Source organism: Penicillium cosmopolitanum (assembly GCF_028827165.1).
Source record: "Penicillium cosmopolitanum strain IBT 29677 chromosome Unknown utg000006l:49.0-5199605.0:1.0-5204138.0, whole genome shotgun sequence".
In the NCBI taxonomy this organism is placed as follows: Eukaryota; Fungi; Ascomycota; class Eurotiomycetes; order Eurotiales; family Aspergillaceae; genus Penicillium; species Penicillium cosmopolitanum.
This window is the reverse complement of record NW_026622676.1, coordinates 4,032,050-4,057,531: the sequence shown is the minus strand read 5'-3', so window position 1 is coordinate 4,057,531 and position 25,482 is coordinate 4,032,050. Positions and strand designations below refer to the sequence as shown.

The 25,482-nt window shown below is 46.7% G+C and overlaps 9 protein-coding genes across 9 annotated transcripts; 5 read left to right on the top strand and 4 right to left on the bottom strand.

The window, feature by feature from the left end:
- Positions 1–5,656: 5,656 nt before the first annotated feature.
- N7509_006044 (uncharacterized protein) lies at positions 5,657–8,280 on the top strand (the record flags this gene model as incomplete). Its single annotated transcript, XM_056630681.1, has 4 exons — positions 5,657–5,832; positions 5,899–6,463; positions 6,518–6,703; positions 6,784–8,280. The coding sequence occupies 4 exons, from the start codon at positions 5,657–5,659 to the stop codon at positions 8,278–8,280; spliced, it is 2,424 nt and encodes an 807-aa protein (XP_056489983.1).
- A 3,651-nt stretch (positions 8,281–11,931) lies between these two features.
- Positions 11,932–12,560, top strand: N7509_006043 (uncharacterized protein; the record flags this gene model as incomplete). The annotated part of the gene is made up of 2 exons (XM_056630680.1): positions 11,932–12,207; positions 12,276–12,560. 2 exons carry the CDS (start codon positions 11,932–11,934, stop codon positions 12,558–12,560), a joined length of 561 nt encoding a protein of 186 aa, XP_056489982.1.
- A 788-nt stretch (positions 12,561–13,348) lies between these two features.
- Positions 13,349–13,789, bottom strand: N7509_006042 (uncharacterized protein; the record flags this gene model as incomplete). The annotated part of the gene is made up of 1 exon (XM_056630679.1): positions 13,349–13,789. One exon carries the CDS (start codon positions 13,787–13,789, stop codon positions 13,349–13,351), a length of 441 nt encoding a protein of 146 aa, XP_056489981.1.
- A 723-nt stretch (positions 13,790–14,512) lies between these two features.
- Positions 14,513–15,166, bottom strand: N7509_006041 (uncharacterized protein; the record flags this gene model as incomplete). The annotated part of the gene is made up of 1 exon (XM_056630678.1): positions 14,513–15,166. The coding sequence occupies one exon, from the start codon at positions 15,164–15,166 to the stop codon at positions 14,513–14,515; it is 654 nt and encodes a 217-aa protein (XP_056489980.1).
- Positions 15,167–15,724: 558 nt separating this feature from the next.
- Positions 15,725–16,211, top strand: N7509_006040 (DASH complex subunit DAD1; the record flags this gene model as incomplete). Its single annotated transcript, XM_056630677.1, has 3 exons — positions 15,725–15,820; positions 15,893–15,955; positions 16,020–16,211. The coding sequence occupies 3 exons, from the start codon at positions 15,725–15,727 to the stop codon at positions 16,209–16,211; spliced, it is 351 nt and encodes a 116-aa protein (XP_056489979.1).
- A 633-nt stretch (positions 16,212–16,844) lies between these two features.
- On the bottom strand, positions 16,845–17,836 carry N7509_006039 (Rho4-like protein; the record flags this gene model as incomplete). The annotated part of the gene is made up of 3 exons (XM_056630676.1): positions 16,845–17,207; positions 17,271–17,474; positions 17,549–17,836. The coding sequence occupies 3 exons, from the start codon at positions 17,834–17,836 to the stop codon at positions 16,845–16,847; spliced, it is 855 nt and encodes a 284-aa protein (XP_056489978.1).
- A 1,338-nt stretch (positions 17,837–19,174) lies between these two features.
- N7509_006038 (phosphatase PAP2 family protein) lies at positions 19,175–21,049 on the top strand (the record flags this gene model as incomplete). The annotated part of the gene is given in 6 exon segments (XM_056630675.1): positions 19,175–19,229; positions 19,340–19,556; positions 19,629–20,399; positions 20,459–20,760; positions 20,778–20,924; positions 20,979–21,049. The coding sequence occupies 6 exon segments, from the start codon at positions 19,175–19,177 to the stop codon at positions 21,047–21,049; spliced, it is 1,563 nt and encodes a 520-aa protein (XP_056489977.1).
- Positions 21,050–21,631: 582 nt separating this feature from the next.
- Positions 21,632–23,108, top strand: N7509_006037 (SUMO protease ULP1; the record flags this gene model as incomplete). The annotated part of the gene is made up of 2 exons (XM_056630674.1): positions 21,632–21,770; positions 21,832–23,108. 2 exons carry the CDS (start codon positions 21,632–21,634, stop codon positions 23,106–23,108), a joined length of 1,416 nt encoding a protein of 471 aa, XP_056489976.1.
- Positions 23,109–23,731: 623 nt separating this feature from the next.
- On the bottom strand, positions 23,732–25,177 carry N7509_006036 (glycoside hydrolase family 16 protein; the record flags this gene model as incomplete). Its single annotated transcript, XM_056630673.1, has 1 exon — positions 23,732–25,177. One exon carries the CDS (start codon positions 25,175–25,177, stop codon positions 23,732–23,734), a length of 1,446 nt encoding a protein of 481 aa, XP_056489975.1.
- Between the last annotated feature and the right edge of the window lie 305 nt (positions 25,178–25,482).

The window sequence follows — 25,482 nt, the reverse complement described above, 5'->3', positions numbered from 1 at the left end:
CTTTGTTTGTATCTACGTACAAACGTACCCGAATCGGGATAAGTCTGGGAGCCTTTGACTGAGGTGACGCCATTGAGTTTGGATCGTTTGATCTAATTCTCACGGGATTCTGAGTATACAATACCTCAGACACTCGACGCCGATCCGAAGCCGAATCCCCTTCGAGTCACCTGCATATTGAGGCCCACCCGAACCCTAATGTATTTAAGATCCCACAAGTATTCAGGATTCTTGATCTCTTCAAGAATCAGTCTGTGTATCAACTGTCCAATCTGATCTCTACTATCCGATATCCTTGCCTAGTCATAGGTCTCTAGCCTGACAACTTAGTAACCATTATATAATTATTTATATATATAAGCATATTATTTAGATATATTGCTTCTTTTGTAGCTTCTTTTAATGCCATATATTCAGCTTCACAGCTTGATAAAGCTACTGTTTTTTGAAGCTGACTATTCCAGGATATAGGATTAGTTAGGCCTAAATCATTACCTAGGCTAAATATATAGCCAGTAGTAGATCTTCTATTATTAATATCATTTGCCCAGTCACTGTCACAATAACCTTTAATATATAGGTTATTACCTGAACAATTATATATTAGACCTTTATTATTATTATTTAGTATATAGCACCATATATAGTATATAGCCTTAAAATGTTCTTTACTAGGATTTGACATAAACCTAGCACAATATGAAACAGGAAAGGCTATATCAGGCCTTGTTTTTAGGGCTAAATATAGTAGAGAGCCTTACTTCGAGCATGCCTAATCGCTCTACAAGATAAATAATCTGTCATGTTTCAGTTGAATTTGACTAATATAACTGGAACAGCACGGCATGCTTGATAGGTGATTACGCTACATGAATGCTTTACCACCTGCCATGTGGAGCCCCTATTTTGAGACAAATTTTCCACGTGGCTCTCCCTCATGTAGTATCCAACGATGCTTGACCTAGATTGAACCGACGTGGGGCCATAACGGTGGGGCCGGGCCCGAGAGCAAACTCACCTCGAAGCAGTGGGTCGAGTCGGCGGACGGATTCAGGCCAGCCACAATCCTGGTTTTCTGATTCCCGGTTCGCAGAATTCTGAAGGCATGAACAAGCCGCTCGGTTGCCAAAATATACAGGGCCATTCAAAGAAAGCTGTCACGACAAATTCCTTATATATTAGAAAACCAGTGATTTCAGTAGCACAACTAAATAGCTTCTCTCGATTGCCAGTCTTTTATATAACATGCGGGATGGGGGCTGTCTGATATTCATCTTTTCTGACCAAGAAATCGAAGCAAAATTCAAAGTTAATCGGCATTTGGTTCTCAGTGGTTACAAAGATGACTTTTGGAGAAGCTTCTGGCCGTCTGAAAGCAACTGCTTTTGCCGTCCCAATCTCAATTCGCTCCGCCAGGTCGAAAGAACAGAGTGTGGCTGGAGAAGGAGGAGGGGTAAGAATGGATGAAGAGGATGAAGGGGATGGAACGCAGCGATAGCCCGTCAATGAGATATACGGACGTTTATCGCCAGTTGTGGTCTTGCAATGAAGTTCCCTTTTCAAATCAAAGTTGTTGACACCTTTGCTGCACATAGATTCTTTGTCGTACGTGGAACTTTTCATCGACATCAATGGCGGTTGCATAATTGTTGAGCATGACATCGAAGACGGCAAAGGATCTTGCTTCTCACAGATAGGGGATTGAATATTGTCAGCGCCGATGTTGCATTCCAATTTTTCAGCTTGATTCGGTTGCAAATGCGAGACTACAGCATCGTGCCTATCACTCTCACTGCTGATTAACCCATTTTCGCCCGTCGAATATCGACTTCTCAGGTTTCGCTCAGACGTCACAGCATGATGAATTGTCGTATTCTGGCAGATGGAGAAAAGCGTATCGGCTTTGTGCATGGAATCTTGCATCATCGAGCTCAGTGATGAGATCCAAGTGTCAAAGATCACTAGGTGAGGTCAGAAAGGTTAAATCCTCTGATTTGAGAAGCTCGGTGAAGTACGTGTTACTTTTATATGGAGCTAGGACTAAGAGGTCGTCGGCTATATTGAATGGATGGGTGCTCAAGGACAATTTATACTCACAAAAGACAAAAAATAAGTTCATTTGATACCACCCCTGGAATACCAGAGGCACGATGGTTGAAAAATCAAAGGAAAATCTTTGACGAGATAGCCCCTCTTAAGAGCTCTACGTGTCATTCAACAATACTAATTCCTTTCGAGGCAAAAGCAAATGTCAAAGTACGATCAAGCAAGTCGTAACAGATACATTGAGCGCTAGCAAATAAGTTTACGCTTATGTCCTGTGGGGGTCTGAATGCCGAGTGGGGTGCAATTGTTAGGAATTTGGGAGAATCGACGCGAGGTAGACCAATAAACTCTTTATTATCAAGAGACAGCAACTGGAGGTCTCTTTTTGACTGGTAAATATATTTCATCTAGTATCTGTTACAGTAATACGCAAGCAAAAATGCATCCGGATACAGATACTGTACAGAAGACGTCGAATGCAATTCCCCCTTTGAAGTTGCCGCATACTTCCCCTTTCCAGCGACCCACTAGGGGGGGCGAACCTGGATCGCCCAGTTTCAGATGGGTTCACCAGATCTCTCGTTTACCTAATAAATCTTGATCCCCGGGTCCCCGACAAGCGGCCTTCACTTACCGAGTTCAGCCTAACCCTAGTATTACGGTGCTGAGGGATGGAATTGGAAGCGTCCGTATCTATGAAAGTAATACTATTATATTTTCGAATTATAAATCTGTTAGCCGACACAACTCGGAGGCTAGAACATTGTCTCAGTCCCCAAAAGTACATATTGTTCGTGTTTCCAGTCGCGGGATTCATTCACTTTGGAAACACGCTAATAAGTCCCACCGTGTCCTATTTGTAGGTCGTAGCTTCCTGTGTTATCAAGAGGATTTCAGTAACTAGTTACTTGCTCAGAAATCAATCTCATCAATTCCCGGCGTTGCTTGGAAATAACTGTTGTATCGAGTCATCATATTGCGGCCAGTCACAAAACTCACCATCATTTCATGTAAGTAACTGCGCATTTATACCTATAGACGTACTGATAGTCTCTCCAGTCTACCGTCACTATGCGCTTTGAGCCCAGCCTTTGTGGTGCCACGGCTGAAGGTGTAGGTTCAATCCTTGATGAAGTTGAAGTCTACTTGCCTGCCAGTGTAGAAACTTCACATCACACTAAGCACATTGATGACTATATACTATGTAATGAAGCTTCCCGAAAAGCTCGAAGGTTATTCTAACACACCATAGTGAGAAATTTCATTCTTTGGACACCGGTGAAATGGCAGCCAACAGATCTCATTCGGCGTTGTTTACTTCCAACGGGTGAACATATTTCTTGTGTTTTTTGGTTCGTATCAGTCCGAGTCGCTACGTGCTACTAGTACGAGTATCAATTACTAGTTATATCAGGCTGACCCATTAAACGGTATTTGTAGGAACAAGCTCTTCTTCATCTCAGGAACAGACATTATCAGATGTTTGCATTTTCGACTACAAGCCTTTGGTCGTCTAGTGAGGAACTCGAAGAAATTCGAGGAAGGTGTCTTCTCCGACTTGAGAAACCTTAAGTCTGGAATTGATTCAAGCCTCGAGGAATCAAACAGTGCGTTTTTGGATTTTTTGCACAAAAGCAATTGCATTCGCACACAAAAAAAACAGAAGGTTTTCTTTTGGCACAGTGTGCCCCACGATAAATTGCTCTTGCGGGCAATAGAACGGGATCTCCAGCGCGAGCAAAATGGCCAAGAGCCAGCAACTACTGCTATGAAATTCCCTGGTCTCTATTTTCCCTTCTCGCATAACTATTTGCCGGAGCGAATGTCAGAAAAACGATTCCGGAAGAGTAAGATTCTTTCTTCTCACCAGGAAAAGGATAGACCGTCTCATGGCGGTCCTTTCTCCCTGGTTACTTGGCCCGTGAATACAACAGTACCTCCCAGAATGGAATTTTGGAACGAACCGACTCAACCTCCTTATCCTTTCAACTTGGATCTGGAAAGCAGCCCACATACTTCATCATCAAGCCACACCTACCAGCATAATGGAATAGTCGAGGAGAATTACTGCGCCAGTCAACAGGGCTACACAATAATGCCTTTCACCCAGCAAGATGTCCATGTTTCCAATAGCCATTTGACACCAGACCCAATGGGGATTTCTTGGTGAAGTTATCAGGTCACTAGGTACGCAGTTTTATCAATTCAGGCTTCTACAAATAGTGCTACTCGCACATGGGTGTTCATAAAGTAGGCTCTTCTGTAATATCTTTTATTCTGGTCATACGAGCTACCAGTCGGCTTATTCATTAAAGTCATGAAATCAATTGTAGGTTTATTCATTCACATTTTATTAGGCCGGTAAAGGAAATGAACATTCGTCTAGACATGTTCACGAACCCCTATGTTTCAGGTCATCTCATTGATGCTACAGTTATCTATTGCTTGCTTCTCCTTCGGCTCACGAACTGATCATGTTCTCAGCCTCGCTATTTTAACTGAGGATATCCAAGGATTCAATTGCGTGTCTCTCTGTATAGCTTCTTCCATAGAGGCGATTTTATGGCAAGTTCGGTACGCATCATGGTCTCCAAGAGAAAACTAAATTTACGATTTTTAAAACATGCTAGAAGATACGGCAATTCGTACGAATCAGTGGAGTTCTGAATTACGGTTACCGATCCCGGGATTTAGTTTTGACCCGGTCCTCGCGTTCGTATGGGAGGAGATGACATAGGTTCCTTGCGCAGCAGCAGTGAAAATTTATCAATGCTAGGATAAAAAGCTGATACTGTATTGAAAGTCTGGAAAATATCATAAGATACTTGGTACTTCGATGAAACTGCACCAATAGCCCGCATGATGGTGCGTCGTGGGTCAAGGCCATATATCCTAAACAGAATTGTGATGCGTGCTCAACAAACTTGTGGAGAAGTTGAGAATAAGTTTGGCTAGAGATCATGAAACTAGATGACTGCAGCCGTTTAGTTACTGTAGCTTTCTCGCAAGCCGAAGGTTCTCGGTACCGAGCTCCATAATACAAAGTTCGCAACCTCGAGACCCACTTTGACTCTCTTCCTTCCTGAATCATTGTCCAGGAGTTGTTTTCTTCTGTCGGGGATTTACTAGCTTGGCATTTTTCGCGTCTACCCCCACGCCAGATTCTGCCTTACGAGCACGATATGTGGATCAATCAAGCTGCGCGTGGCAACTCCATACAAACCTTTCCAGATCGGGTATAAATGTTGCTTATCTTGCTCCGGCATGAATATCGTCCGACTTGAATGGCGGTTGAAACATACTATACTCCCTTAGGAAGAGTTTGCGAAGGCAAGCATCGAAATGCTGGTCTGGCCTTGATACCGGTTAATTCCCCATCTAGGTTGGGCCAAAGTGACTTCCTGGCCATCAATGGAATTATTGTTTCGCCATTATTCAATTTTTCCTAGCAATTTATTGGCGGCTGTTTAATCCGATTCTACTTTGGTCTGGAGTTTCCGAATTCGATCAAGCTAGAACTTTAATCTTCTTAGTTTTGCACTTTATATGCAAGGCCGCGTGCTCCTCGCAAAGCTCGTGCACATAACCTTTCGCAATTTGAGGCAACAAAATGGCAAGTGAGAAGGATGAATATACAAGATACTTTCCTCGTGGTCACATGCCGCAGGCTCACATCTCGTACCTTGCCGAGTACATCTTTGCCTCATACTTGATCAGCTTGATGGGATGTGCGACTGCGTTAGAGATGCTTCGTCGGAGAACCTCACAGTCCGGATTTTATAATTGGTGGGTGCCTGATGTCAGGAAGAAAGGGCTTTGGAAACTAAGGTGCTGATATTTTCATTTGGAAAGGTTTCTACTGCTTGTGTCTTCAATCACCATGGGTGGCATTGGCATATGGTGTATGCATTACATTGGAAATCGTGCCATCGTCATTGAGGACGGGGGTACAGATGTACAAATCCTTTACGACGGCGGTTTTACCGGGATTTCGTTTTTGCTTCCCGTCAGCATCTTGTTTGCTGCTTTCTATTCCGCCGGATTTGAAGAAAAGCCGGGATATTTTCGCATCCTAACAGGCGGAGCTTTAACAGGGAGTTCTGTATGTGGGATGCATTACGTGGGCCAGTTGGGAATCAAAAACTACATATGCTCCTACAGTGTGGGGAACATTGTTGGATCCGCTATTATTGCAGTATTCTCCTGCACAATAGCACTGGGAATATTCTTCCGATGGAGAGCCACCTGGACAGATAATTGGTTGAGGCGCGGTGCTTGTGCTTGTTTACTTGCCGCAGCAATTTCAGGTATGCACTGGACAGCTACCGTAGGTACAAGATACCGAGAGTATAAAGAATTTGTCGGGCCTAAGACACAGCGTTCCCGAGGCCAGGTCACCATCATTTGCACTGTCTTGGTATGTCTCAAGTTACGATAATGCATTGAAAAATTTGGACTGATTATGGTGAAGGCCAGCTTTTCTTGTTTAGTTCTCCTTGCCCTGACAATTATAGCAAATCTCCATCGCAGAAAATCAACATCTCATGCACAGCAGCTTGTTCTTTCTTGCGCATATTTCGACCCAGAGGGTAACATCATGGTTACTCCACATGCACATATACCGACACGAAAAGTTGTGAGCCACTATATTGGACGTGTTAGTTGCCCTCCATTGGACGGTATAGCATTTTGGCTTAGGTTAATGGCTGCATAAGACTAAGATATGTTTTCCTTTAGACTTTTGAAGAAGACGATCTCACCCATACACACTCAACATTCTTGTGGGCATTTCGGGCCAGTCGGAACTGGACTGCTATACAACAGTATATTCCTTCGATACGCAGATATCTCAAATTCGAAGAAAAGGCCGTCCAGAGATATTTGAACACTCGTGGGGTCTTTATAGATCATGACGCTGAAGCAAAGGTCAATTTTGATTCTTTATTTAAGCAATTATTCTGTATGGCAGCTCAAGAGCTGTCTGAGGAACTAAAGCAACCCCTCAATGACTTGGGAGTTCTATATCACAATATTCTCGCCACCAATGTTTCTACTTCACGACTATCCCGCTTAACAGGTCTTCCGCTTTGCAAAGGCAAGGGTCAGATATTGTTCTGTGTTCGGCAGCTCCAAAACTACGAAGCAAGTCGTTTGAGATCACTTGGGTTTCGATTTACCACAATTGTACACGTCGCCTCAGCTTTATCTCAACGCCTTCACGTTCCGGAGATTACTTTCACGGAGTATTTACGTGATATGCGTGACTATTCTATATCGAAAACAGGGTATGGCGAAGGTGTTCATCTGAATCTATTGGTCATGCGGCCCTCGGTCCGTGGTGATTTCGAAATTCTTACTACGAATGGTATTGGAAGTCCCTTGCCATCCACTACACTACAAATCAAGAAGCTACAGGTTCAACATCTAGAGCTCCTCTCGCACATGGAAGGATGGACCATGACCAACTGCCTCGAATATCTGCAGTCGACTACTGTAATAGAAAAGAACAAGCATCTGGATGATTTCTGTAAGAATCTGGAATACAGTATCACATCTCTATTCAGGACTTTCCCAGGGGAAATACGCAAAAGAGCACACTTTTCATCACGTCCAATTATGGCACCATGCCATGATCAGTCTTGTCCTCCTCGAAATATACAAGCTCGCCCAGGATGTACTCTGCTCAACTTCTACGTGATGGGAACTCTGGGAACACAAGTTCCAAGCATCAAATTGCTCTTCACTCCATTCCGACTATTCCGTCTCCAGCAACAGGTCAATGATAATGTGGCGGACCGCGATAATTTCAGTCGTGAGCTTAGGCGGGAGTCCTTCTCCACGCGAATGCAATCTGGGTCTGCCGGCGCAGAATCCGACTCCATGCCAAATACCAAATCCGAGCCACTGCGTCTGTGGCCATGGCACAAGAATACAGCTTCTATTAGTAAGATGACTAGCTACTCGCAGGAGTCACTTTGTCAACCATCAGCTACTCTGGGCCTCGGCGATATCACGATCGAAAATGAAGTTCATGTTGATGTTATTCAGCTCAATGACTTGAACAATGAGGTGAATAACGCCAGCGCCACCCAGGAAACGATTGCGGAATCTATGAATGCCACGAAACTCCCGCTGACATATGCCGATGAGTTATTCCGTCTATGTTATGCTCCAGGGATTTGCTTGCGACCAGATTCGATATTGCATAGGGCTCGAGAGTTGAGACCCAATTGATTTCGCTAATTTTCTTGATGTTCCTCTTTTTCAAATTCTTCTTATGGATGGGCGGGAACGACGGGAAAGCAGCCCTTATCCTGCCACTTCTGTTCTATATGTATAGTAGTGCTGTACTAGTAGCAATGCATGGAGGTGTATCAGAAGACGCACATCCAGTTCTCTTCAAATTTGGATCCCCTCGTTATATCAACCTAAAAGCCTTTGTAGTTAGTACAAGATTTACGGGCAGCTGCCCTCTTAGTGCTATCACATATTGAAAGATCAGTCTTACGTAGGGATACTGCATTAACTGACTCGGGCATGATTGACATAGAATAACAGGGTTTCGGATTTCTTTGGTAGCGGTGCTAGCAATAAGTAGGAGTACATCAATTTTTCATTCTGCTAAGTGAACTGCTGGTAGGATGACAAAGTGGCAAGGGTCTGGAAGACTCCAAGGTAGGAGATCCACCTGGAGAACCGATAACTAGCTGATGGATGGGTAAGTGGGGGCGGCCTTAGTAGCGGAAGGTCCAACCTCCTGGTCCTGCAAGCGTTCACCAAAGCTCCACAGAAGTGTGCTAACTTGACGTGTAAAATTTATCCACTGGGGAGTTTGAACTGGGTGGATTCATTATTTGCCTTCCATAGAACTGCTTGATGATCTTCATGTCGATCGAGAGTAAATGCCGAGAAATCGCGAGAAAATAGTGACGACTATCCTCAATCAGATTCTCAAATTTTCTTATTATTTTGTGAGCAGATATCCCGGTACATTGATGCAACAATCACTACAAGGTAGCAATATATGACAAGGGACCCACTCCAATACGAACCTGATGCCGAGTTGCAATGTAAACGGCACTTGTCTCCTACAATTCAGCGTTTCGTTTCAAAAAAAAGACGTCGTTTTTCCTCTCCTCATTTTCTTGTCATATCATGGTAAAAAGCACATTTTGGGCACGGACAGCCCACAACTACTAAACTTGAGACAGTGCCGCACGGCTAAACACGCCAAACATCGGAAGAATCTATCCTTCCGTGGGCATCTAATACGGCAACAGTGCATAATCATTGTGATACTACCAGGTCTCAATAGCGGGCCGTGTCAAGTCTAGTGCTTATTCTACACGTGGATTCCACGTGGTATCTGCCGGGCATATGTCTGCTACGAGTAAGTTAAGGGTCCAAAGTGGAGCTTCGCCAAGCAAAAGCTCAGATTGATACGCCGAGGAAACCCAAGTCCCGTCTCCGACTGCTTGGTACCGAAGGAACCCCTTCTTCTACCCGCAAACTCTGTCCTAGTCCGCTCGAACTAGATTGAAGTCTAGTGGCGAGGGAACGATGGATCCTCAGAGCACTACTAACGACACAGAGAGCCAAATAATCATCTCCGCTCACCTCCACCCACATTCCTGTCCCGAGCCCATAAGGCTGTCCGATTTTGAGCAGACAACCAGGATAGAGCGTGAGAATATGGCTTCCCTTTTGAAGGAGGGTAAGTTCGGTGACACCCTCTATTTGAAGAATTCATGTGATGTCCAGATACTCACAGAGCCCAGAATACAATGCAACGATATCGGGCAAAGGGAGAAGGCAATTCAGAAGCGGGTCAATGGTCTCCGCAGCCGTCGGGGCAGAAATGATAGAATACCAGATACAGCCGGGTCCTTGCGGCGGTCGACATAATCTGGCTAGGAGGCTGACTAAGAGCGCTGGTCATACTTAGGCTTGATTGTCATTCAGTTCTCGGCCACGAAAACCAGTGTTAGAATATCGACTATACCAATATATACTAGTTGCGATAACCAAGAGAATCTCTTAGAAGCAAAGACAAATCTGAGTCTATTACCTGTAATTATATCCTATTCTAAGAGTTAGGTAGAAGGGTGCTTCTGTGTAGGTTGAAGCTAGCATAATAGACTATACAGGTGATAGTATGAATCTCCTAATAAGATAATAAAAAGATATAGTAATAAATAGAAAATAAGCGAAGCTAATAACCGTAGTATGAATTATATTAACGCTAATCCTACTTAATAATAAGATTTTAAAGATAAAAGAACAGAAAAGCTATTTTGGTGTAAAACAAGAATACGACTGAACTACTCTTATTATTCAACGGAAGTATTATCAGCAGGCTTGATAGAGGCTCGGGCTTTTTTTTCCCTTTTTCATCTTTCTAGTAATCTTTATTATAGTAGGAGCTAGCAGCAGCTTCTCCTTCTCTATAAGATACTCTGGTATATAACTATCTATAGTAGTTTACTCTGGTAAATCTAGGCTAGATAATCTAGAATATCTGCTGTTTATTTTAAAGTTAATTATATTAGCTTCTTTATAGGATTTAGTCAAGCAACTAAAGCTAGAATCTGATATAACAGGACTTACTAGTAATCTAGATTATATCTTAGTATTTAAATCTAACTTTTAATTAGTATAATTAATACTAGGTTCTTCTCTAGCTTAAGACATCTCGTTAGTTTAGACAGTTTAGTTAGTTTGAGGTTCAGAGTACTCTTGCTGTCAGTAGTGCTTTTAGAAAGATATACTTACTCAGACGAAAGGTAAGAGATAAGTCCTGCTATTGGTTACGATACGTCGGAACGCGTTAAAATAGCCCAGTCAGGATAAAAGAGGGTTTAAAATGATGAAATAACACTTAGTATCATGTAATAGAGGCCTATTGCGAGAAACAAGTACATTGAATACGCGATACTAAGTGTGGAGAAGAGATAAAAACAGTAGGTAAGGCCTCGCAGCTAGGCTGCGAGGATCGCACTAGGCCCAAAAGGGAAGTAGGCCTGATCCAGAGTATTACAATACCGGTGATATATTGCCTCTGGGTCTGGTACTAGTGTCGTCCATGAGCCTCCTGGGTGAGCCCTACTTCTAGGCATCTCAGTGTGAGTAAAGATTTCCCAGAAAGCTTTTTTATGGGATTGACTGCCAATATAAGTCTATTTCTTCAAGAAAGCGACAAGCTCACAACAGACATCTGGATGGCATCTCAACCAGAATTATCTGCGACTTTAACCTAAGCAGATGGGCGGGTCCCATCCGTATCGTCGCTCGTTGCTCGCTGTTTTCGTGATTTCTGTCTCTTGATAGACGTGTTACCAGAGGATGGAGACACTCCAAGTGTACAACATAAAGTTCAAGAGGATCTCGGTCGGTTCAGGATCTGGGCTGGTAATTACGGCGCCCATCGAAAGCAAACGGATAGGCTCTCCCTGGATCATCGTCTGAGAGAAGCGCCGGAAATGCATCAGGAGGTTACATCACACCTGAATGATCTCTCTGGCTCGATACAGAGCGGTAGGTTCTATATGGTCCTGTTCTATCCTTTTTTTTCTAATGAAGCCTAGCTTTTTCCAACTCGAAAATTGATAGATTAGAGCAAAGGGAGGATCAAGATGACACAGGAACAGATTCAGACTCGGATTCAGATGGATTCTGGGACCAGATCCGTCAAGAGAACCTTCATGAGCTAGCGCTTGATGAGTATATCTTTGATATTCATTGGCCCTTGCGCATCGCCTGAAGGGCAGAAATGAAGAAGCCGAGCTCGTGTATGCATCAGTACTGAAGGTTTTAGAGGCCGGGGTAGGCTCTGAGCATTCTCAGACCGTGAAAACGAAGATCAATCTGGCCATATTGTACCTGGAAATGGGTCGGTATGAAGAAGCCGAAACGATTGCAGAAGAAGTTTTGAATCTCAGATCCAAATCTCATGGTGCTGACGACCCAGAAACTCTATCCGTCAAACATGATCTTGGGGTAATTTACAGTTCCTGGGGGAACCTAGAAAAGGCCGAGACGGTGTTCACTCAGATTCTGGATACAATGCACCACAGTGGAAACGATGAGCTTGAATTGCGTTGCAAAGGTGGCCTCGCCAACTTATACCAAAGACAGGGACAGCTTGACAAGGCTGAGATGATGGTGAGGGACATTCTGGATCGCCTGGATAGAAAAGAAGGCAGAAATCAGCACTTCACTTTTTTGTGAAGAGCCAGCTTGCGAGAATATACGAAAAGAAGAGACAAACAGAAGCCTCCGAGTTTCTTCTACGAGAGGTCACAGTCGGTATGAACGCAGAATTGGGGCCAACTCATTCGGACACATTTCTTTACAAGGAAAAGCTGGCTTTGGTTATGAAATCAAATGGGAGGCTCGATGAAGCTCGCGAAGTCATAGAGGAATGCTGGAAGACTGCCTTACAAGCATTTGGCCCGGATCATGGTCAAACAAAGAAAGCTTTGGGGCTGCTAAATGAATGGCAAGAAGGGGTCTGATGAATTGTATAAAATGCCAGGTCTCAAATTATATTTCAGTTTGGGGTCTAGACATCTAGAAACCTATGTATGATACTTAGAGATAAGCTGCAACCTTGATTATTCAATTGTGATATTTGCCGTTGAGCATTCCGAGGTTAGCTACTCAGATCTTACTGCTAGGGGGGCCTGTGAGCCGTTGATCTAGTCTCCACCGACAGCTCGCTCCACCAAGGGTATGTTCGAGGCGCATCCTTTGATAATTCATCTGTAAATTCTGGCTGACGTTTCTCAAAGAAAGACTTTTTGAATTCAAGATGGTCCCTGAGTAAGTCAGTAAAGGTCATGATCATGAGGACCATATACTATATTGCGAGGGAATTTTACCTTCCACCAAACATGTCATAAAGGAGAGGGCTGTCCACCAGATGTGCGCCCTCCGCAGAACCAGGGTTCCGCCAAATGAGCTGCCGATTTACATGAACTGCCACGGTGCTAACGTTAGACAGAATGTCTTGGGCAAGTTCAAGTGCACGGGGAAAACATCCTTAGGCTCCGGAAGAAGCTCCGCGAAAATGCCGTGGAGGACATGCGAGTGTGCGGGATATCGTTGTCCAGTCGCTAGTAAGTATGTGGCATTGCTATATCCAACCATACGCGGGAGGAAAAAGGAACTGGACGACTCCATTGTAAGGCCAATTCTTGAAAAAGGGGGAACCCAAATTCTGCATTACGTGGTGCAATACTGGATCTGAGTTAGTTTTTTTTTGAAATTATAAGGAGAAAGTGATGAGGATGATGATAGGCCTTTACCGAATCGCCGCCGCTAGAGTGGACGTCATTCCGATGCCGACGGAGAGGCCATTGTACGCCACTATAACGGGCTTGGTACAATTGAACATGGAAAGCGCCAGTGTGCCTCCTGGATCACGCATCTCACTAGGTCGCAATTTGTTTTTCGCCTGGCTGAAGTCCCCATTTAGGTCAATTCCGGCGCTAAATACTCTGCCTGCGCCTGTTAGGATGACGACTTTGACCCGATCATCAACATCGACGGTCGAAAAGAACGTAATAAGAGCATCGATCATGCCCCTTGTAATTGCATTTAGTTTGTCGGGTCTATTTAAGGTTACGACCTGGATAGGTGTCACTCCACATGCCGATTCCGGGGAATTAGAAATGCGAATAGGGCTATCAGGTGCGTTGACGTAGGTAGCAGGAAGAGCGACAGTTCGAGTACCGCCAACCATCTTGCGGGTATGGATTGATTCTTCCCAATCACTTAAAAGGATGTTGAAGCTTGCAGAAGAATATGAAATATGAGTTTGCGGAAAATTGATATTTAAAGATATAACTGACTTTTTAACCGAATCAAACAATCTACCCCGGGCCTCGGAAAAACTTGAATGTGAATTTCCCCTCATTTAGGTACAGTTTGTACATATATACAGTCAAAAGTTAACAGGTTCAAGTTTCGGTATGGGATTGCCAAGACCAATAATTTAGATGACTGAACGTAGATTAGTGAACGTAGATTACTGAGCGTCCCGGGCCGAGGCACAACAGCTAGGCGATACTCTTGCTGGTTCAATTGAGATATCTTTTTTCCTAGGACTCAATTATCAAGGATTCAAACTGTAGTAAATCCCTGCTCTAAGTGGTGCAGCGATCGAATATGCAGAATAAGACTTCAAAAGTAACATTATGAGGTTTCTCTCTAGTAGCTTTGAACATGGCACAGCATACAGGGGTATTGGAAAATTGAAAAGATAAGCATCTAAAATAGGGGAATACGAACGGCAACTATACCCCCAGAGCCAGATCCCTCGACTGCAGTGGTGAACAGGTTGTGGAAGTTCGATATTGCCCGGCTCACCACCTAGAGCCACAACCGGTGCTAGAGAGAGATATAGGCGTCATCCATGGTATCATGGAAGTAGTGCAGTATTCAAGTCCCACATGACATGAAAAATTCACAAAACATCAGTACCGTCGGGTCTCATCGAATAACTGTCCTTCATATAAGCCGTGTCCTGCATATCCGACCACACCTCGAACAACGAGGACAGGGAACACTTCATCCACCCTGGAAAATCCTCATATGGATCTACCTCCAACGCCTCGATGAGTTTCACATAATGACGTCTCTTCTCTTCGTATTTCGAGTTCTCTGGAAGGGGAGCGTTTTGTAACGTTTGAAAACTTTCTTCGTCAATGACAATGAACATACGATACCCAGGAAATACATCGAGCACACCACGCTCAATTGCGTCAGCCCTGAAATGCTCGCGGAGCTGGTCGATCGATGCTCCGTCGAACTGGGAAGCATCTTCAATGACCCGTGGCTGGTAATTGGGCCACATTTCATCCCAGGGAGTGATCTTGAACTCATTTGCATTGGATCTTTCGCGAAGGGAAGATTCGTGTTCCCCGTAGAATCCGTTCTTCATGTACTTCGTGGTGAGGTCGACCATACGCGGGAAAGCGGCATTGGATTGGGGAGTGTAGGTCGTCCGGTAGATTGTGTAGCCCCAGGTGGGCTCAGAGTAATGGAGCCAGTCATAGATGTTACGAATGGACCATGGAAGCCAAGGGTATTGCTTCATCGGCTTTCGAAGTAGCGACATGATGGGTCGACTTAGGATGTTGCGGTGGTTCAGATGTGAGTTGAGGACGGAAAAAAGCCCAGCCTCATTGGAACCTTGGAAGGACCGCTTTATAGTCCTCGGGGCTGAGATCGAGTCATTATGCTAGCAAAAGCTCGCAGAAATTAGGTGTTTGTTTGCTTTGGCTGAAGAAAAGGATGCTCTCCCCACGCCGCAAACCCGCGGCACCCAAACACGTCACCAATCGGGTCTCTTATCAGATACCCAATGCCCCACCACAACTTCTCCCAAAACATTCCAGCAAAGACAAACCTCAAGCAGGACACAGCAGCTGCAGAGCGAGCGCCAACGTGAACCGACACTACACAGCTCATTTTCGGTCCGCATTTCCAGCTCAGTCTTATTGAAGAGACCTCATCCCCCGTTGCCCGACGTCCGCCACGCAACCCGGCCCCTCACACAGCCTACCTTGCATCACCATTCTCCTGTTGAACAATCTACCGTGACCTTCACTGCCGGTTAAGAACTCGCCTGCGTCGTACAATTCATTGAAATCTTTTTTTGTTTTAGAGCTACACCATGGCCTGGATCTCTGAAACCCCCGGCGGCAGACGCAGCACGTCCCCAACGGTCTTTGAGCAACAACGCGAGGAATTGGTTCGGGAAATTGCGGTGGTGAGTGCAGGTCTTCCGCCGAAGCTGTCAATTCTCTTCGCTGCTTGAGTTGAATTCTAATTCTGGGGCTAGGGTATGGAGCAGGTCCTCCAGAACATGAATCGGTTGAACCGAAATCTCGAGAGCATCATCACAGTATGTCTCGCGCCTCATCTTCACTATGGAAGGTCGCATTAAATTCAATCGCTAACTCCTTCAGGTCGGTAATGAGTTTGGCTCTGTGGAAGCCCTCTGGTCGCAATTCGAGAACTTTATGGGCCGGCAGGAGGAGGAGCTTGAGGAAGCCGGCCAAGGGAAACGAAAGGTTAGCGGAGAGAGCGCCGGACACGGTAACTCCGGCGGACAACCTAAGCATGAAGAAGATGAAGGAGAGTCGATGGTCAATCAGTGAGAGCTTTGGTAAAAGTTGACTGGATTTGATCGTCTTTTGGCGTTGGTGTTGATTACGTTTTACTTAAGATACCATTTCACATAGCAATATATCAGTTAAGAAGAGTAAATCTACGGATATTCTACGAACATACACGCGTGCCTACGAGAAGTAACTCAGTATGAAATGCAAAGGCTGTATTGCTAAATTCGTATCAAGTAACATAAGCGAGAACACCAGTCCCATGCATGCCAACAAAGGGCAAAGACCCAGGTCATGAGAGCCAACAGGAGAAAAGAAACAAGGGTCATGAGATGAAAATACACAGAATGGGAGAAAGGGAAAAGAAAAGGCAAACAAGTCATCGATCAACAAAGCAAGGATGGAGAAAGTTCAGGAAGCCGCCGTTAGAGAAACAGATCGGTCGAGAGCGCGCAGCGTCCCCCGACACCAAGGGAAGGAAATTTTTTGCAGTTCATGTCCAGCTTTATCCAGCTTGTGGCGCGGTGACCCGGCACATCCACTAAGCAGGAAACAAGCACGGCCGATGAAGCAACCAGGCTTTATCATATCGGACGAGGGGGGTGTGAGAGAAGGGAATGAAGAAAGGGTCGGTCATGAATGGAGGAAAAGGCGAGATGGGATGGCATTATTTTACAAGATCTTGCAGCTTCGCTTCTTGATCCTTTTTCCCGGTCGACCCCCGCCGGTGGAAGGCTTGCTATTTGTGCGGCTATGCGACGATTTTTGAGCTGTGTAGCCTTGCTCCTCGATGTTGATAACGGTGTCTACTGCCTTGGCAAAGACTTCGTCCACGCCGCGCATCTCCTTACTACTGCACTCCACATAGGTCGCGCCCATGCGCTGAGCTACGCCACGGCCCTGCTCCGGTGTGATGGGAGTCAGGCCTTGCGTTTTGAGGAGTTCAATGCAGGTTCGCTTGCCACGGAGATCTGACTTGAGGCCTACCAAAATAATAGGGGTTGTCGGGCAGAAATGCAAAACCTCGGGGTACCACTGGTCGTATTATTAGAGAATTGAAATCACGCACGAGATAGAAGAAAATTGTTGATGGCTCACCTTGTCTACAACATTTTCCAGCGACGCAGGGCAGTCGACGGCAAAGCACACAAATAGAAGATCGGTTTCGGGATAGGACAGTGGACGAAGACGGTCATACTCCTCCTGGCCGGCCGTATCCCACAATGCTAACTCGACAGTCTTCCCTGACTGTCGATGGGTGGTCTGGGTGATATAATTTTCGAACACAGTGGGGACATATTTCTGCACTAGTCTTAGTACATCGCCCCGCGCCTCAACCATGGATGGGAAGTATAAGAAAAGTATAGGGAACTTACCTCTGGGAAGTAGCCTTGCGAGTAACTGATCAATAGGCAAGTCTTGCCGCAGCCGCCATCGCCGACGACGACAAACTTTTTTGAGTAGGATGGTGGCTGGGTGATATTTGTGGCTTCGGACATTTGAGCACTGGAGAAGCTCGTGTGGGTGCTGGCGGTGCCGTTGCTCACTCGCACGCTGTGGCTGCGGGTACGGCTGTGATGAGGGGACATGGATAATGGAGGAGGAGTTGCAATCGAGCGGCGTCGCGAAGCCGCATGGTACTGGTCGTCATACATGGAGCTCATGATGTGGATGGCAGGTTGGAATGGAACCCCCTTGTTCTTGTTCTTGTCGTAGTAATGCGGGTTGCGGGTCGTGGTCGAGTATGACGGCAACCGGCTGAAGTTCGTTGGTGGTGGGGGTTGGATGGATGTGAGGTGTCTTTGGGGAGAATGAGATTGGGAGATGAAAAAGAAAGAAGAGCAGGGTGGTGTATCGATTTTAGATCTTGATCGACGTCCAAGCTGGGAGGGTCAAATCGTCCGGGCGAGACCCGTGTTTACCTGTTGGAAGTCGTCGGCTGCCATAGCAACGGCCGTCCCTCGATGACGCCAGGGCGGAGCGGCCTTCGATTTGCCAGTCTTATGCCTGTCAGTTTCAATTTGATTCGATCTCTGCCTCCGATCAGGTTTCTTTTTTCGTCTGGCCTCCACTAAATGTCCACATAATGCCCCTCCCCAACATCCCCACCGTTCAGCTCTCCAGGAAACCGGATCGCTCTCTTTGCCTCGGGGCGGCCGTGTCATGTGATATGATATACTTCACCAAGATTGGTGGGGCTGATGATGAGTGATTCTAAGCGATATAGTACTAGTAGTGAGGGGTATTGGAAAGTACTAGATGGTGCCTTGGAAGCGGAGAGTATTGTTTCCCGGTGGTTGGGATGTTGAGGTGCTACCGTTTAAGCAAATGCGTGTAAGGTACCACCACATGGATGGCATTACTATATTTTTCTTTCAACTTGAACCTTGGAAGGCGTTTTGTGATCGATTATAGAGTATTACAAGCAGTGGTGCTCACTACATAACCAGTCCTAGTACTCTAATACTACTGCCCAGGTGCCTGTACCAACTTGAAAATCTACATTGTCTACCCGGTACAGACATGTATCTATATCCTAGACATCTTCACCACCAATTCAGGTTGAGTCTCAACCACGCAATTGAACTTGAACTTACCATCATAAAATAGTCAATCAAAACTTGAACCAATCTATTTCTTAAATCCCATTCTGTCCAAATAGTCATAATTAAGCATACATCCACATTCCCCCATGGTTCATTACCATCGCCTCAACGGGCATGACTAAGCACACACACACATGGCACGTCAGGGGCCAAGAGCCGCGGCCGCGAGTCTCCAGCTGGGATTCCCCGATCTTCGATTTATCTTTCCGAGTCCTCGACTCTCGACCCTCGACCCTCGATCACATCCTAAGCCCATCCTATATTCATCTCACAATCCAACTTTCAACCGCTCCTTATGTTCTCCTGCTGAGTTTCAACTTTCCGAATCGAGCGGCAGGCACCGGCCTGTCCATATATGGAGGACCCTCCAATCGCACCCCGGATCGATAGCACACGATGGGCAACCCCATAAAGGACCAGCCCGATGCTGGGCTCAAGAGTCTTAACCACTGTTAGTTCTTCCAGCGGCCTTACGCGAATTCCCCATACTAGCTCCTGGTCTTCAACCCCCACCCCGCTACGATCTTCGCTAATCTAAGCTCTGCTTGCGACTCGCGATAGATTCAAGCCGACTACCCCTCTGGCGCTACTGGCCTCGACAGAAGCTACTACCATTAATTCGATATGAGACTCCTTATCTGGCTTGGGCGCAGGAGAAAGTTCGCACGCCGACACTAGACTCGTACTTTGCGTTTACCGCGAACCTCGGTACCCACACGTTTTTCATGGTCTTCTTGCCCTTCCTCTTCTGGTGTGGCCATACTAGCTTGGGTCGTGGGTAGGTTGTCGCTGGGGGTCATTGAGCATATTTGGAAGGTCAATCATGGTTTACTGATATACTTCCGCGCAGACTTGTACACATCCTGGCCGCCGGTGTTTTCTTCAGCGGCTTCATCAAAGACTTGCTATGTCTTCCCCGGCCACTCTCGCCACCCCTCCAGCGCATCACTCATTCTGGATCTGCTGCTCTCGAATACGGATTCCCTTCGACACATTCAACCAATGCTGTCTCGGTGGCAGTTTACGCCGTCTTACTTCTTAACTCCCCCGAGTCGACTGTGAACCCACAAACGAGCTTGATCCTTCAGATTGTTACATATCTGTACCTCACATCGATCGTTCTGGGCCGATTATATTGTGGTATGCATGGGATGTTGGACGTTGTCGTGGGCTGCATTTTGGGCGTATTGATTGGCCTGGCGCAGTTTAGCCTGGGCCCCGCATTCGATGACTATCTCCTCTCGGCAAACCTGAAGGAGATTCTCGTCATCCCGATAGTAATTCTGGTTCTTGTTCGCATTCACCCGGAGCCGGTGGATGATTGTCCTTGTTATGATGACAGCGTCGCTTTTGCCGGCGTTACGCTTGGCGTGGACGTGGGATCCTGGTATTTCACTGGGTCTAGCCTTGCCTGGGATGAACCCCTACCTGGTACTATTCCTTACGACTTCGAGACTATTGGAATCGCCAAGACAGCGCTTCGCCTGGTTGTTGGAGTTTTGTGTGTTTTTGCTTGGAGAGAGATCACAAAGCCCACCTTGCTTCGCATTCTTCCGCCTATCTTTCGCAGCTTGGAGAAACTCGGTCTCCTCCTACCTCGGCGATTTTTCACCACTGCCTCGTGAGTACTCAGTATTATGATATCCATCCATATACGCAGATTCTAACCCTAATGCGTAGCCGCTATACAACGGTTCCATCCAATCTGAAAGACAACGATGTCCTTCCCAACTTCTCCGATATCCCGTCCATCATCACCACAATTCGACACCCTCGACGTCGCGCCATCTCTATCGGTCCACAGTCCGAAGCCGATGCATATGAGACTTTGGCATATCGGGAGAAGCGCCGACGTGAAAGCTTATCCGGCAGCCGTGAATCTCCTGCGGATTCGGATGTTAAACCCAATGGAACTCATCTTCTAGCTAGGAAGACTTCCAAGCTGGATCAGTACGAGGGAATGATGGGCAGGGGTAGCCCCGGTTCGGCCGCTGTGGAGGAGGATGCCAATATTCCCCGATCGTCGCCACTCCCACCCCCGAGTTCAATACGTCCCGAACGGATGAGAAGGAGGTCTTCTCCCAGATTAAAAAGCCTCGTGTGCGATATGATGTGGAGGTTGTGACCAAGCTGGTTGTATATGCAGGTATGTGCAGCTGACTATCATTGTTCAATTTCTCGCTCTAATCGTGTAATATAGGAATCCCCTGGGTCGTGATCAATACCGCGCCCCCCGTATTCGAGTTGTGTGGGCTCGGCGTCCCGAATTAATTTCATGGCATGAATCACTATTTTTCCTCGCGAGTACTTGAGCTTGCTGGGTCCGTTCCAGTTCAGCGGGCTGTGCTGGGAGCGCGCCCTTCGGAGACAGATGTAGTTCGGACTGACGCATGTACATATGTGACCGCGATCTTGTCTCCTTATGCCTTCATAGCTGTATTAAAATCAATCGACGAATTGGAATGAGAGAACCTTGTAAAATAAAATAAAATACAAAAATAGCATACCAAACTTTTTTTTTTTTCGTGGTAGTAAGGGCACTAAAGGTATTTCATCACGCGTGGCTGCAGGACCCATGATCGCCAAAAAGTTGCTGACATAATGCTGCATTATGGGGAATGGAGGTCGCGCTCCGTCGTTCTTCAACTTCCGCGACAAGGACCAACTCGCTGAGCTGTCCCTCTCAATGATGGGCGCTGCTGCTTGTTCTTGTCTTCCAATCTCATATCTCGATTCTCTCAACTATCCGATTCATTCATCTTAACCACCCCTGTTTCCACCCACCCACCCGCGCGCCTCACCTAGTGAACCTCGTCATCCAGTTCACCTACCCCAGTTTACAGAACACGCAATATGTGGCTCTCCACAACGCTCAAAAAGTTCCTCCCATGGCGAGATAAATCGAATCCAGTCTTCGATGCTGGCTCCCCAACAGCAACCGATGATACTAGCGAAGGGACTAGCTCACAACAGCTAGCCCAAGATTTAAGAGGTATCGACAAGAACACTGGAAGAACTGCTCGCATCGCGAATACTAACTGCCGCCGCATCAGATACGCGCAATGTCGAAGATGCCAGTTCATGGATGCCAGGGGCATTCCCTTCATCGCCGTCAGTATTACCCTCGGGGCATCTGCCACAACCGCAACGGCTGAGTACTCCATCCGACGATGATATTCCAACGGAACGACTGGAACGGCTGGGATTAGAAACTCCCAGAAACCTCCCAGCCCTACACACACCACTGGGGTCTCATTTACATCCAGCGCGACCAAGCTTTACGCCACCACCGAAACGTGTCGAACCGCCAACCTCTGCCCCCGCAAAAGCGATTCCCAGGCCATCTCTCCAAGATGACGTGGATATTGATGACCCCTGGATGCGGCGGTCGATGGCATATGAAAGGCTGCCATTCGGAAGGCCAGTCTCAGCGGTTCAATTATTCGCCCGAGAGAGGAAACCATTACCACCAAATCGTATCGCGTCAATCTACTCATCGCAATGGGAAGCGCACGAAAAGGAACGGAGAGCATTAGAGCGAGATCAACTCCGACCCCACCGAATCATACCACAAGGACCAGCAGTGCGCCAACTTTCCTTTGAGTGGTTAAATCGAGTCTCCGACGCCATGAGAAGCTCATCAGGTTGTGCAGTTGCAAGAATTCCATCTGGAGACGAACTATACCCCAGGGATATTGCAACCTGTCTCAAGACATTATCATGGCTCAATGACGAGATCATAAACTCCTACTTAACAGTTCTCGTTCAATACCTTCGCCAATCAACCGGTAATACCGGAAACGAACGGCCGCGCTTCCACGCGTTTAACACATTCTTCTATACTACGCTGCGAGATAAAGGGTACCAAGGCGTCCGGCGCTGGGCGAACCGTGCCAAAATCGGCGGCGAAGGTCTTTTGGATGTACAGACAGTGTTCATTCCGGTCCATGAGTCATCACATTGGACTCTCCTAGTTGTGCGACCAGCAGACCGTGCGATCGAATATTTCGACTCACTCGATCGGATGGGTCGCCAAGGCGCGAGACAAGTCAAAAACATCAAGGAATGGCTCCGTGGAGAACTCGGCGCCAAATATGACGACGATGAGTGGAACGTTATCCCATCCAAATCTTCCCAGCAAGATAATGGTAGTGATTGCGGTGTATTCCTCCTCACAAACGCAAAGGCCATTGCGCTTGAAATCGAACCAACCGCCTTTGGGCCTAACGACACTAAAAATCTGCGGCAGAAGATTGTCGCGGAACTCATGAACGGTGGTCTGCATGGGGACTTCTGTCCCGTCGATAAGATGGGGAACACTCTACTTTGAACAGTCTGCCAGATCACCTCAACCCCAATCATTCCCCATCCCAAAATACTCATAAAAGGGGACTGCCTTCGACCAAAGGCAGCTAGCTCCCTTTTAACCCTTCATCAAGACCTTGTGTCTGGCGTTTATGGCTTCCACTTAAAACATACTTCGGCGCGCATGGCGAATTAGAAAAGACAGGATCGGACGGTCATGGGTTTGGTTCGGCTGTTTCTTCCCTTTACTCCTTTTCATTGACTTTTGATGCTTTGAATGAATTTAAATGATACCCCATGTTGTTGACGGTCCAAGAGGTGCAAACGGCGCCTTCATTGGCCTTTTTTTTCATATTTCCCCCCACAATCCTGCAAGCCACTGCCTGGTTCCCCTTCACTCTATTCTTAAGTCATTCCGCTTCGTTTTTCTATCTAGATCCTTTCTACGCTCGCGGCACAAACACTACCGACTGGTCACATAGGACTCCAAGAAAAGAGAAATACAAAGCACCTTTTTTTTAACGAACTAAAGACCCGAATTCGGTATTTCAAGGGTTCAACTGGTCTATAAGAATACAATTTCCAACGCACTAGGGCATCTCTCATTGGAAAAGAGACAGAACTTGAAGATAGGTAAAGATAAGCACCTTAACCGAAAACATCGTGTCTGAAGTTATCGCCATCGATATAACAAGCGCGTCGACAAGGCGGCTCCATTGGACCATGATGTGACGGGTTCTTGGGCCTGGGCCTGGGCCTAGGGAGCTTCTTCCTACACTTATCCCCCTTGCGACCCTTCTTGCACTTCTTCTTTTTCTTCTTCTTCGCACTCCCAGTGACCAAATCCGTATCCGGCTCCCACGATTCTTCTTCGAGTTCCTCGATATCCGAGATAGATACTTTATCATTCGACTTCTGATGTCCACCATGTCGCTGCGAGGGCGGGATATCGATTCCCCTCGACCCATCCGAGGACCGGTTATATGCTAGTTCGATATATTCGATTCCGAGGAAAATGCTGTCACCCAGCGCCATGTCGCCGGTCCAGACGCCGCCGTCACTCCAGAGGTTGATGACCAGCCTGCTTTGAAGATTTGGGACACGGTATGTTTTGGAGTCTTGGATGTTGTCGTCGACCCACCAGCGTGAGGCACTCGAGAGCCAATCGAGCCGATGAGTAGACCACCGGGTCCAGGGGACTGGTAGGTCTGCGACTGTGCTTGCGCCGGGGATCATTTCGTCGGTGACAGGGTCGTAGTCGGGTTGGTTTGCGTACCGGACGCGGTAGGAGGGATCGCTGGTTAAGATTTCAATATCCGACTCACAATTCTGTGCATGGTATGTGAAGATGCCGACGCAGGCTCCGGGATGAGGTCTATCCCCTGAGAGCGCGGTGGTGCTGTTGGCAACCGTCCCCGATATATTGTTCAGGACTGGAATGGAAGGTTGCCAGGAGCTGTCGTTTGATATATTGGATGGCGATGCCACCGAGATACATGCTGGCAAGATGCGAAGTCTTACGCGGAGGGAGCAGCGGTAGATGTTGCGAACTCGGGTCTCGATTTCTGCGGTGGAAGTAAAGTGCTCGTGGCGGGTGGTACGGAGAACGAGATATGTTGCGTGAGGATCCTCCAGCTCGTAGTTTCTGGTGAAGAAGACGTTTCGCTTGGAGTTGATCATGTCCACTGGGGCTTTAGAGTTGCCTGGGCGGTCCCATTGCTGGCTCATCCAATCCTTGTCGAAGCCCGTTTCGAAGAACCACATAGACTGATTACCTCCCTCGTGGGGAAAAGACTCAGTATCATCGTCTGTGAACTCTTCGTCATCTTCATCATCGACATCAGGTGGTGGTATGGGATCGATGCGTCTATCGAACGAGACCTCGCGGAAGTCCCAGACTTTGTAGTGCTGATAGTAGCCCGGATCTGGACCAGAGACGGTGAAGCAATCGCAATCATGAAGTACCTTGTTAGAACGATGGGTTGATGTGGTGTTTATGAGAGGGTCTGGGTTGGACAAGACGAGTGTGCTGTACAAGAGGAGTGTGAGTGAGGCAAGCGGCAGTATGCCTGATGAAAGACTGCCTGACTTCATGGTGAATCAGTTGGGCATGAACACAATGGAAAGTGAAAGATTGACAAGGGTGGGGGTGGAGCATCTTTGAAGCTTTCCCATCACTTCAAGTCACTTCACGTTCATTTTTTGCTTGAGTTGGGGCAGTTACGCTGGCGATTGATGGCGAGGAAGTTGCGATCTCGAAGTGCCAGCCAAGGCGGACTACCCTCTAGGGTGCATTAGACATTACCGGGCTTCTTCGCTCTCAGTTCAAGATCTATGGGTAGTGCATTTATCCAGTAGCTACTCTATCTGATACTAGTAGCATCCTAGGTAGGATCGAG